Source organism: Anastrepha ludens, chromosome 3 (genome assembly GCF_028408465.1).
Source record: "Anastrepha ludens isolate Willacy chromosome 3, idAnaLude1.1, whole genome shotgun sequence".
In the NCBI taxonomy this organism is placed as follows: domain Eukaryota; kingdom Metazoa; phylum Arthropoda; class Insecta; order Diptera; family Tephritidae; genus Anastrepha; species Anastrepha ludens.
In genome coordinates, this window is record NC_071499.1 from 121,573,176 (window position 1) to 121,586,317 (window position 13,142).

General features: G+C 29.8%; 1 protein-coding gene across 2 annotated transcripts in view; it reads right to left on the minus strand.

Annotated features, from left to right (window-relative positions):
- Nucleotides 1-13,142, minus strand: part of LOC128858952 (sodium/potassium/calcium exchanger 4) — a 66,365-nt gene that overhangs the window by 9,708 nt on the left and 43,515 nt on the right. For both annotated transcript variants that reach the window (XM_054095566.1, XM_054095567.1), the window contains one exon: nucleotides 1,200-1,337. In XM_054095566.1, coding sequence (XP_053951541.1) covers nucleotides 1,200-1,337 — 138 coding nt within the window. The remainder of the gene's footprint in view (nucleotides 1-1,199; nucleotides 1,338-13,142) is intronic.

Consider the following 13,142-nt stretch of genomic DNA (forward strand, 5'->3'; position numbering starts at 1 on the left):
GAAAAAAAAATACAAAAAAATATCTAGATTGTTTATTGTTGACAGATTGATTAATGGATAGCGAACATTTCAACGAAATGAACAGCAAATATTTTTACCTGGTAGTAAAATATTGAAATACTGTGAGCTGTGTTATGAAATGAGGTTTACATATAAATTAATGCAGCTTTGAGATGTTTGAGATGTTACTATCACACCAAAAATATGTATGTAGACTATGAAAAAATTCAAAGATACTAATTTTTATGCTTCAAGCTTTTAAAATTCGCACATAACAAAAAGCTTTTACAAAGAACTTTCGCCATTTTCAAATAATATATGGAAATAAAAATTTCTAACAAGCTTTTATGCTGTTTTTCTATAGACTAAAAACATATTTACAATACTTTTACAAAGCTTCCTTTAAACGTATAAGTGAGTTTAAATGAGAGTATAAAAATGTTGCTAATATATAAAAAAGTATAGTAAAATTCTTCGAAAGCTTTTGAGCTTCCAAAGTATCCAAATTTTAATTTTTTTAAATGAAATTGGAAGGTATAAATGTGTAAGAGAAAAATTAGTAAACATTATTGGCAAGCTTTTGAGCTTTCAAAATTTATCTAAAATTTACAAAACTTTATAAAAGTGAAATTTGAAAGTAAAAATGGATAAGAGATAAATAAGTAAAAAATATTCGCAAGCTTTTGAGCTCTCAAAATTTATCGAAATTGTACAAAATTTTATAAAAGTGAAAATTGAAGGTAGAAATGGATAAAAGAAAAATGAATAAAAATTTTTCGCAAGTTTTTGAGCTTTAAAAAATTATTTAAATTATACGAAATTGTGTAAAAGTGGAATTTGAAGGTGGAAAATGAGTAAAAATTATTCGAAGGCTTTTGAGCTTTCAAAATTTATCTAAATTATACAAAATTTTATAACAGTTAAATTTGAAGATCGAAATGGGTAAGAAATATAAGAAAAGGAAAAAATAAGTAGGAGAAGAAAGGAGAAGGAGTAAGAAAAAATTTTAAGTGACTATTTTCGATAAGCGCGTTTTTGGATTTGAGTAGCTTTTATTTTCTAAAAAGTGAAGGACTCTACATGCGCCATCTACTGAACTTTACTTGTACTTTTTTCTTATGCTAATGTCACTAAATTTTAGTTTACCTTTTAGTACTATTATTATTAGTTTTTGTATGTCTCCTCTTTTTTCCACTTACATGTAAAATATTCAGGGAACTCATCTAACGGTGAACTGGTGTCATCTGTCTCGCACTCCGTGGACGCACGCGTCAATGGCTCATTTAGAACATATTCAATATAATGGAAAGTTTGTTCCAGAAACGTTTCATTATGATCTGTAAAGAAATGGAGAGGAGAGAAAATTAGCAAACAATTATTTCAAATTAAATGAGTGAAGTTGAGAAAAATATTAAAAAAAAAAAATCAAAAAATCGTTCAATACAAGAAGGCAATCACAACGCTATTCGTCGCACAACAGCGAGTCCCCCACTGCATTTTTATTTTACATATCCCAGCAAAGTTTTAGTAGACACCCATCAAATAAAATAAAATTTACAATTTCCTTGAACACAAAACTAACACCTGTTCAATATAGAGCTCGCGCAAGAATAGTGAAATGTTATTCCCATAAAAGCGGAACGAGAAAATCAGTTCACAAACAGAACTATGTAAATATTGCTATATCACATCAAGCCAATTAGCCTTCATTAAATATCCGTTTGTCGGTTTTTTACGAGTGCAATTGGCGTTGTCCAAACATTATGAAGTGTAATATGCACTAAAACAAAAGAAAACTTATATCTGTGGCATTTAGAGCTAGTGCGGAAGAATGCATTCTCAGGCGATTTTGGTTTGTGGGGAGAAATTTTTTTGCGCTTTATTTCTAGTTTGAAAGGCTTTCAGTTTATGATTTAGAGATCGGGTACATACATATATTTATACTACTTTAGTATCCGTTTGTTTAATTTTAATTCAAAGTGATTTTTTCAAGGAAATGGCTGAAGTGGGCCTAGTGGAATGTTTACTGACGTCAGGCGTGCCATTATTTTTCAAACTAGGCGCTTGCTGATACGAGTATAATGGCAGGCCTGTTTTTAATTAAATAAATAAATATGAATGCTTCAGGGTAGTCAAATAGGTGTTTGGTTGATTTTGACTACGTGACAGGAAACTCTTCTTACGGAATTCAATTGCTTATTGGAACATTAATCAGCACATTTGTTCTATCAAAAAGGTAATACACAAAGAATGAAAGTTTTAACTCTCGATTGAAGAGTAGGCGCAGACTTCAGGCAACCACATGAGTCTAGAGACGGCCAATTGAAACTGAATGCATTTTGAGTTAAGTGAACTGTTGCGCCCAATATGGCATTTTACTCAGCGCACTTGCCAACGCTTTGTGTTGCGTTATTGAGTCTAAATGTTATGTAGAATTGGTTTCTTTCAGCTTAGTAAGAAATCTCTATAGATTAAAAATTTTAATTTTTATACTAAACACAATTTAGTGTAAAGTGAGTGGCTTTGTAAAGTGGGCTAATAATTGAGTGAGTAAAATTTTGAGTGAGCTGGCTCGAAGCCAACTGATGTAAATCAGTGATATTTGAGAAAAAAATATATATTTGAATGATAAATTGAGTCAGTAAAATTTTGAGTATAATAAATTGAATGAGTAAAATTTTGAGTAAAATTGTTTGAGTAACATTTTCTTATTTCTGTTGTTCGTAATTTACTTAATGATAGCGATAAATGTTATGAAAAAACTTATATACTCAGAAAGTAAATAAATGAGTGAGTGCACTCGAAGCCACTTGAATAATAAATATATATTTTTTTCTCAAATATCACTGATGTAAAAAATTAAATGGCATGTACGAATTAAAAGCCTCATAAGCAAACTTAATGAATGAGCGTAAAATTGAGGGACTTTTAGAATTTTCATAAATATCGATTTTCAATTAAGTGAAAATTTTGAAAATTAAATAAAAATATCGTAACTATTATAAGATATCTCTAATTCAGCCATGTTGGCCATGCAACAGCTAAAAAGTGTTCAAGGAATGTTGAAAGAATTCTGTGAAAAAATGTGGACTAAAAATTTATTTATTTCTTAAGTGATGACACAACGAACTGAAATAGTTAGAGTGATATGTATGAGTGAAAAAACTCTTAAATGAACTGAATGATTGAGTATAGAATTGAGTGACTTCTAAGATTTTTACATACATCAACTAACGACTGAATGAAGAATTTAAAAATGAAATAAAAATATGTGAACTACCCCGAAAGAGATTTCAAACTGCCCCAAAGGCTCAATAGTGTAAGGATAAAAAAAAAAAAAATGGAGTTCGCAAAGTTTTTACGCCACTACTCAATTCAGAGAATTTCGATTCACAATTTGAATGAATTGAATATTTTCAAAGTATGTAGAATTTATGATGTTTTAAAAGCGTATTATATTTATTGAAAGCGATGGTGGTAAGCAGAGATTAAGAAACTCATAAACAAATGGAATACAAAATTGAGTGACTTTTAGAATTTCCATAAATATCGATGCTCAATTGAGTGAAACATTTAAAAATTAAGTAAAAATATGTGAACTACTTCGACATTGGAAAAAAGGAATTTAGCTAATTTTGATGATTTTGATGATTAAAAAAAAAATTGATTAAAAAATGTTGTATAAAAATTGAATTAAAAAAATTTTCTAATCAATTTTTTATTACAATTTTTTTTTATAATATAATATAATATAAAATAATATTTTATGAAATTTTGTGGGTATGCGTCGTGATGTTATTCCATAAATGAATAAAAGTATTTTTTTTTCTAATCAATTGCATGAATTAAAAAAACTATATAATTTTTAAATTTGCTTTTTTCTATTACTAAAATATTTTTTTTATAAAAATAAATAATGCTTTTTTAATTAAACTAAAAAATTTAAATATCTTTTGTTTTTAATCAATTAAATGAGCATGCGTTTAATCAAAGCATTTACAATACTTTTTTTGCTGACACTGATTACATTTGAATATTCCAAAATCATAATTATTTAAAAAATAATTAAAAGTCCAAATTTGCATATCATCAATCACTTTTAACGGCAGCGTGCAGTTATTGAATTACCTTAGAAATCGTTATCATTGACTTTAACGGCCCTATCGAAGTGGCATGACTGAGTTACTAAATGAAATTTAAATTAGTTTTTATAAATATACCAATACTTATATGATTTTGTTACAAAAAACATTTAAGGTGTTAACAAGTCTCACTAGCGGAAAGAAAAATTAAGAACGAAATTGAAAAAAATGTATATACTATATAAGTATTATAAACAAATATCAGCACATATCCCCCAAAATATTGACATTGAGAGGAAGAGACTTGAAAACAAATTGTCATAAATTATATAATAAGCAGCATAACACACTTACGCACCCACGTATATATTAGGTATTTACTTTTTACGGCGGTTAGTGTGTGGCTGATTACAGTTAGTACTCCCCTGCGCGAAATGCACACACATTCACACGCATTTACCAATTGAAGCGTGTGAGCAGCCGGTCACCAACTCTACGCTCAGTCGCTCTCGATCACACCTCACTCAACGGTACTGCACTCTTGTCACTCTATCCACTCATCACTCTACACACTCATCACAGTGAACTCATTCACTATGCACTAGACCAACCACAACAACTCTGGCCGCGAACCTATGATAAGCACTTGCGCTGTACAGACTTGTTGTTATTACATTTGTATGTAATGCAAAATAGTTACACTGATATGTAAATAGTAAATACATGCAATAATAATAATAATAATTTATTGACAATTTTTGTTGTTGTTACTATTGACACGTATGTAGGTACGTACTAGTAAAATATTGTAGTTGTTAATGATATTAGCGCCCCTTCAATGAAAGGCATTCATGTGTTTATACACATGTTGTATGTTGTATTTGTGTCTTTCTTTTTGCTTTGTTGTTTGTTTTGCTGTTTATTTTTGTGTCTAATTATAATATGTGCTAGCAATAAATAAGCGTTTAAAACGACAGTTTATTAACAGTTATTCATGGTATTTAAAATTTAAGTAATAGGAACAACATACACATATACAAACATACATGTTCGAAAGTCTTTCATATGGAAGGAAATTCTCAACATCGTATGCAAAAAAATTTTCAAAAATCCACGCGATTTTTGAGCGACTTCACTCTTGCACTTTATTATAGGGGAGAATGGGGAGTTGTGAGACATAGGGAGTTGTGAGACATTGTTACCGTTCGGCATTATTCATTTGTTTACATTCGATTTTAAGTGTTAACAAGTGTTCTCGATGAGATCTCACTTTTCAGCTAGCATTGGTCATATTTACACGCATTCGACGCGCCTCTCCAGTTACTGTGTTTTGGAATTTCTCGGTAAGTTTATTTCATCATTTGTTTTGCGATACATTCGATCAGTTGTTGAAGCAAATTGCAAATGTTAATATATACTAGTTATTAATTGTCCTATTAGCTTTGAATTTACACATTCACTTGGGCAACGTTCGATGTGTTTATGACTACGCGGCCATTTATAAAAAAAACGATTTGGGGAGTTGTAAGACAACAAATGTGGGGAGTTGTGAGACACCGTTTTTTTCGACGTTTTAACGCATCTTTCATAAGTACCTCGCAATATTCATGCATTGTTTGTACATATATCATGAAATTTTTGGTTAAATTTGAGTTTTTATTGTTTTTCCGCTTTTAAAGTTAAGCAGAAAAAACTCCATTCATTGCAATGTATGCGATCGAGCTGTGCACCTAAAGTGTGCCAATTTACGAACTGGTTATTATACATGTTCTCACTGCGAATCATCAGATTGATGGCATTGCATTTTTTATACACTTTTTTATAACAATTGTCTTTTCTTTTTTATTTTTCATCTTAATAAAGAACTAACAACTAAAATAAGTCATTTTTATTGATTTAAACCATGGTGTCTCACAACTCCCCACATTTTTGTATTTTGTATTATATTTTATATTATTATATACAATTTTAATTTTAAGGGAAATTGTAGTTTTGTTAAATAGGCCATACCAATAGCTTCCAGTATTCATTGACTAAAGATTCCATCGTTGACATATGCAGAATATTAAGATTTTGAGTAATACGGGTCCAAAAACAAAACCCGTCTCACAACTCCCCATTCTCCCTTACTAAAATTTAATGGGCTACAAAACTGCTTACCCAGAATTTTTCTAAATATTCTAATTAATTTAAAAAAATGAAATTTTTGATGGGATTTTTTGAGCTTTGTTTAATTTTTGTTAGTTTCGTACAAATTGTAGAGCTCTGATGTATGTATGATGTTTTTATTATTAAAAATTTACGAAAAAATCTAGCATGAAAACTATTACGAATACTGAAAGCAATGAGAAGTGGCATAAATATTTACTTTGCGAACACAAAAATTTTTTACATTTCTTTTGGAGAAGTTTGAGTCATCTTAAGTTTAATATGGGATCTGGGCCTGGATGAGTTACTGTGACGAGTGGAGGGTGCAAAAAACCATAAGATCGAAGTGCAAACCTCAAATCAGTCTAATCCAATCTATATTATCCTTTGGCTCATTCAATTAATTTTAATAAAAAAAAATTTATATTTTATATATATTATTATATTTTTTATTTTAATTAAATTAAATTAAAATATTCAATTTTATAAAAAATATTTTGTAATAAAAACAGAAAATTTAAAAATTAGGCAGACAATTTTTTCATGAAATTTTTTTTATAAATTCTTTTTAATCAAAAATTAATAGAAAACAACAAATTTAAAAATTGATTGATTCTATTGATTTTAATAAAAAATAATTTTATGTTTATTATTAAATTTTATAAAAAAAAATGTTTAATAAAAAAGGATAAAAATTATTTTAACAAAATTTTTTTTATAACATTTTTTTTTACCAAAAGACAAAAGAAATTCTTTTCATCCAATTTTGCGAATCAGTAAAAATCAATTAAAACAATAACAAGGGTTTTTCGAGTGTGAGATTAAAAACAAATAAGAAAAGGCAAACTCTCTGAAATTACAAAAAAAAAAAAAAACCATATCAGCGCCTATTTTAGAAATGATCGGAATTGGTAAACAAAAAAAATATATTTTTATTTAAATAAAATTTTTACATTTTTTTCCGTTTTTAATTTTTAAAATGAATTATATTAAAAATTTTTTTAATTAAATATATTTGGTATGCCTAAGTAGAACATCATTGAAGAAGAAAAAACAATCAAAAAATTACAGCAAAAAACTATTGAAAAATCAAGCTATCAGAAAATTTCCAAAAGAAAGACAAATACCAAAATCAATGCCTTATTTGCTTACATTCGCGATCAATTTTCATGATCTGCAAATTTCATTCTCAAAAGCGCTTAATTTGGGCTTTTCTAGCTAGAAGCCATAAATAAAAGCTCTATTTAACGTTTTTGTTAGTGTAGCTCGGATTTATGTCTGTTTCAGGTTCAATGGCAAGATCAGTTGTTAGATCAAGTCTACTTATTTTAGTTTAACTCAGATGAAACCTTCTTTAAAATTTGAAGGAAAGTGAACATTACAACCATTTATTTACTTTACAAAACTCCCTCGCTTCGTTTCAAACCTTTAAAATATTAAAGCTCATTAAATTTGTTACGGCCACGTTTTGTCTAGTCTGTCGTAGTAATCAATTTTATCGAGCGTTAGTTAACGTATTGATGGCATTTTCCTGTCTAATGACACGATAATATGCTGGGTCACTAGTGTTTATATTTGGGAAAATAATTTTTCACATTTGTATTATGAAACCCTTTACAGACTTTAACGATTAGCTGGTGAAAAACGGGAAGAGGTAAATAACTATATTTCTTCTTGATACAACATTATTATGGTTGCTATATATACGATAAAAAGAGAGAGAAAAAAGGGAAAAATAAAAATTGGAGTAAATTTTTTCATTAAATGGATAATATTTAATATTTGTAGCTTTGCTAGTATAGGGTTGCCACGCTGTTTCTTAATGAACAATTTTTAGTTTAATACTTTTTATTAATACATTTTTTGACTTTGGTATGTGAAAATTTCTCGTTTTTATGAATAAGGTTGGCAAAGGGTAGCATATAGGTATATTTATTTAGAGTACAAACTTAATAAATATACTGGTCACGTATGTTTGGAAACAAAAATTGTAAAAAATCTTGCTACAAATGCATCCAACTAAAAAATAGTGGAAAATAATTAACTTTAGTTGTAAAGTCATAAATTGATAATAGCTCTGGGCAGGGTTGCCACATTATTTTATACGCAAAAGAAATATTTCTTTGACCTCAAAATGATAAAAATGTTAATAATTCTGTTCAGGGCTGCCAAACTAAATTATATATTGCATATATGGCTATAAGTAATAAAAAAAGACAAATTTTGAAAATACATTCCTTTGACTTATAATTGATTAAATTTTCGATAATAATGGCAGGGTTGCCACGTTAATTCGTACCCACAAGGGGTTGAGTAAATTAAAAAACAAAGAAAAGTTTTGCAGATCTATTTTACGACTTGAGCGTGATTAAATTTTTATTATTCTGGATAGGGTTGCCACATTAATTTATACTCTTAAGGGCTTACATAAAAATATAAGGAAAAAACTTTACAAATATATTCCTTTGACTTGAGCGTGATTGAATTGTTAATAATTATATTCAGGGTTGTCACATTTTTTATGCTTATAAAAGTTTAAATCATAAAAAAGAAATAAAGAAAATAAAAATAAATAAAGAAAAAATTTGAGTTTAAGTAATAAAAAAAATAAAGGAAAATTTTGTAGATATATTATTTTAAGTTCGAAGTGATTAAATTGTTAATAATTCGGGGCAGGGTTGCCACATTCATTTATACTAAGAAGAGTTTAATTATAAAATGTAAGAAAACAACTTTGCAAATATATTCCATTGACTTGAGCGTGATTAATTAATAATTCTGTTCCGGGTTGCCAAATTCTTTATGCTTATAAGAGTTCAAATAATAAAAATAAATAAAGAAAAAATTTGAGTTTAAGTAATAAAAAAATTTAAGGAAAATTTTGTAGATATATTATTTTGACTTCGAAGTGATTAAATTGTTAATAATTCGGGGCAGGGTTGCCACATTAATTTATACTAAGAAGAGTTTAATTAAAAAATATAAGGAAAACTCTTTGTAGATATATTTCTTAGACCTCAAAATGATGAAAATTCTGGGCAGAGTTGCCATATTAATTTATACTTATAAGATTTTATATAAATAAAATATAAGAACAAAATAAAACATAAAAAAAGAAATATATAAAAAAAAGAAAAATGTTGCAGAAACATTCCTTTGAGTTGAAAATGATGAAGGATTCGACATACGTGTGTTAGTATATGTATATAATTGGCGCGTACACCCTTTTTGGGTGTTTGGCCGAGCTCCTCCTCCTATTTGTGGTGTGCGTCTTGATGTTGTTCCACAAATGGAGGGACCTACAGTTTCATGCCGACTCCGAACGGCAGATATTTTTATGAGGAGCTTTTTCATGGCAGAAATACACTCGGAGGTTTGCTATTGCCTGCCGAGGGGCGACCGCTGTTAAAAAAATGTTTTTCTTAATTTTGGTGTTTCACCGAGATTCGAACCAACGATCTCTCTGTGAACTGCGAATGGTAATCACGCCCCAACCCATTTGGCTACGGCGGGCGCATAAGTTTATTCAGTGTAAAAAAAATTTAAAACTTTTAACAGTATGTAAGAGGGAAATTATGTCGAGTTAAATTTAATAATTAAAAGATTAATTGATGTATGTCTTCTAAACCAAAACCCAGGCAAATAATTTTAGTTTTTTATTTATTTTTTGAATAGATTTAATTTTTTTTGGATATATTTTATTTTTCAAATTGTTTCGAATACGCCAAGTACGTACGCTCAGGTACCCACGACTCAACCTTTTCAACCGATTTTGGACTAGTTTCGTACCAAAGCAATTTGCCACTCAACCATCTGCGCTCATTGAGAATTAACGCGGAAATTTACGCATTCTAATCAATGGCGCAAAATTGAAGAAAAAAAACAAGTTTATTTCAATTGGAGACAGTAAAATAAATTGTTAGTACTTGTGTGCATACGTACATAAATATTTACATCATGATATCAAATCGCGGATTCGCGCCAATCAATCACAACCAGATTGGCACACATCTACTATGTATGTATGTGTGCTATAGGCCGCAGTTGATAAAGTGGCGCGCAAATGGACAAAGCAATTTTGCTTTATATACTTAGATACATATCACACACATGTCAGGGGACGTGCGATAGAGGCGTGTGCGTCAGTACAACAAAATTCTTTGCTGCCAAATATAAATAATGCATTTTTATTCATTAATCATATCAGCACTGGCATCCATCATTGAAGGTGCGAAAATTATTTTAGTTTCTTTATAAAAGTTAATACTCTAAGCATTTTTATTGCCTGTTAGTGATTTTGGCAAATTTCTGATTGATTTTTATAATACACGCGCGCTGCAATCGTAAATTTTTAGTAAATTCGTTTAGAAATCTCTTGAAATCAAATCAGTGAATTTAATAATTTATTTGTATAGAAATTAGATGACATCACTAATAGTAATTCCTTCTGATAGTGATGACTTAAAATTAATGCCAAGTGATCAATTTATAGTATGCGCATAGCGGGCAAGATACATTCTTATGTATATATATATATATATATACTTATGTATATACATACTTATTTATACACGTATTTACGCCTAATTAAATATATGATTGATGAAAATAGCAATTGTGGTGTTTGTGCTTATGCAGTATTTATTTAAATATTACTTAAGCGGAAATTGGCATGTACTGCATTAAGTGATTGAAACAGCCACGCTTTATTGTTTTATGGTATCAGCGCAATAAGGAACTCCAAGAGGGATGTTTAGAGCGCACAGTTTATAATTAACTATCAGCTATGTAAATAGTTATTCGAAATTCAATTAATTGCTTTGCAAACAGTTTATGCGTATAATGTAAAACTATGGTATTTTCCTTACAAGTTAACGGCCGACAGGGCGTATGCGTAATTTTCCCAAACAACTAATGCGCAATTCTATTTAGTATATGACTTAACAATTTACTCGTATGCGGCAGCCTAAATATCCCTGAGCAGCAGCAATCGTGTAATAAAATTTTCAACAACAAGTAGTTAGTAGTAAAAATCTACCGCCAAGCATTACCACATTTCGATAAATACCTGCATATGGAGTTTTATATCAGTTGGAAATAGAGTTTTTTAGTGAACTGACGCTTAATTGGTTAATTCGAAGAAAAAAGCGAAAATATGTAGACAACTCAACACATAACCGAAATAAGAAACGATTGTAAGGAAAATGAAATTATAAGCCGTTACTATGGCAGATATCATATTTAAGCCTTTGTGAAGTATGATATAGAGGAAAGCTTGAGTCGCTTGGGCGCTTAAGAAATGCAGCACAAAAAATAGTTGGCGCAAATTTGAAGCCATTCCAGCTGAAAGAGTTAAAGTAGAAGAAAATTGATTTCTAATATTCAACTGGCATACGAGTTATTTTTTAAAAAGTTAATATATATGTATATAAATTACATGTATGAATGGCGTTCGAAAAATAGGAAAAAGTCCTGCGCACTAAATTCCTATAATATTTATTAATCGTTATTATTATTTATAGGGGATATACTCGTATACAATATAACCCTAACTAAATTATCACACTGGCTACTAGGGCCTTCGGTGTTACATAAATTTATTTTCAATGCGCAAATATACATTTTTCAGAAGCTAATGGATAGAATATGTATACTCACATATATATGCAGATATATATATATATATATATATATGTATATATATACTTAAGTATGAATATATGAAATGAAGTATAGTATGAATGAGCTACTTTTTATTCGGTACTTTTCGAGTAGGGTGTCAATTGTAAGCGAAGCTGAGTTTATGAGTCCCCTGCGCCTTTTATATATATAAAAGACGTCTATGCAAGTGTGACAATTTATTGGTTTAATGGTATTTATATACAAACGCAGTCACTCCTCAAGTAGCACAAAAGCGCCGTTTTTATACCATTATGAGACCTCCACCAGGCAGATATCTACAGCCAGCCTGAGCTGTTGATATAATGGAGAAGATTGATTGGATTTAGGTTGGCGCACTGCACCAGGCTGTCGAAGAAAGGAGCGCCCAGTGACCTTAGTCGTCTAGCTGTCAAACCAAACCTTTTTTTTGCAAGTTCTTCTTGGGCTACGCGGCGCAAAGTATCGTCGATGCACCTGCGTTGGACCTGTAACTACGTGCTTATAACAATTTGTATGCCAAATTTTATTAGAGATGTATACTGTTATTGTAATCCCAAAATGCTGATACCAATACCGTAATTACGGGATTTGTGCTGGAGATAATTTTTTTCCGAATTCTGTAAAATTCAATATAATTAAGAAAAATTCGAAATTCCGTAAAAATTAAAGAAAGATATTCACTACCACTTGTGGAACAGCATCAAGACGCACGTCAAAGACAGGACAAAGAGCTCGGCCAAACACCCGAAAAAGGTGTAAGCGCCAATTATATAATACTTATATATACATATATATTTCTCATGATAAAAACTCATGTAGCTAAAACTTATATTGTAAGCAATTATGGTTTTAAAATTATTTAATTCATTAAAGAAGAACATTTATGTATATTTCAGCAATATAATATTCAACTAGCTTTGGAATTATAAGTGCAGTAAAAGCTCTCCTTGAGGACTGCTCTCATAAGCGAACACGTTTAACGAACGAGTTCCTTCTGCTTTTGGTACAAGTGACTGTATCGATTGACATTATGTGCCAACAGAAGTACTGTAATGAAGAGTGAACGCTCAAAGAAGAGTTTATCGTATGCAATCGTAATAAATTTCAAAGTGGTTAATTCTTTGATTTAAAGGAAGAGTAGCCCACTGCGTTAGCAGCGCTTTTAAAAGAATTGGGTACAAGAAAATTTGTATGCGCTTATTTGTATGCATAAGTAAGATGTCAATTGCGAAATTTCGGGGTCCCGGTTTT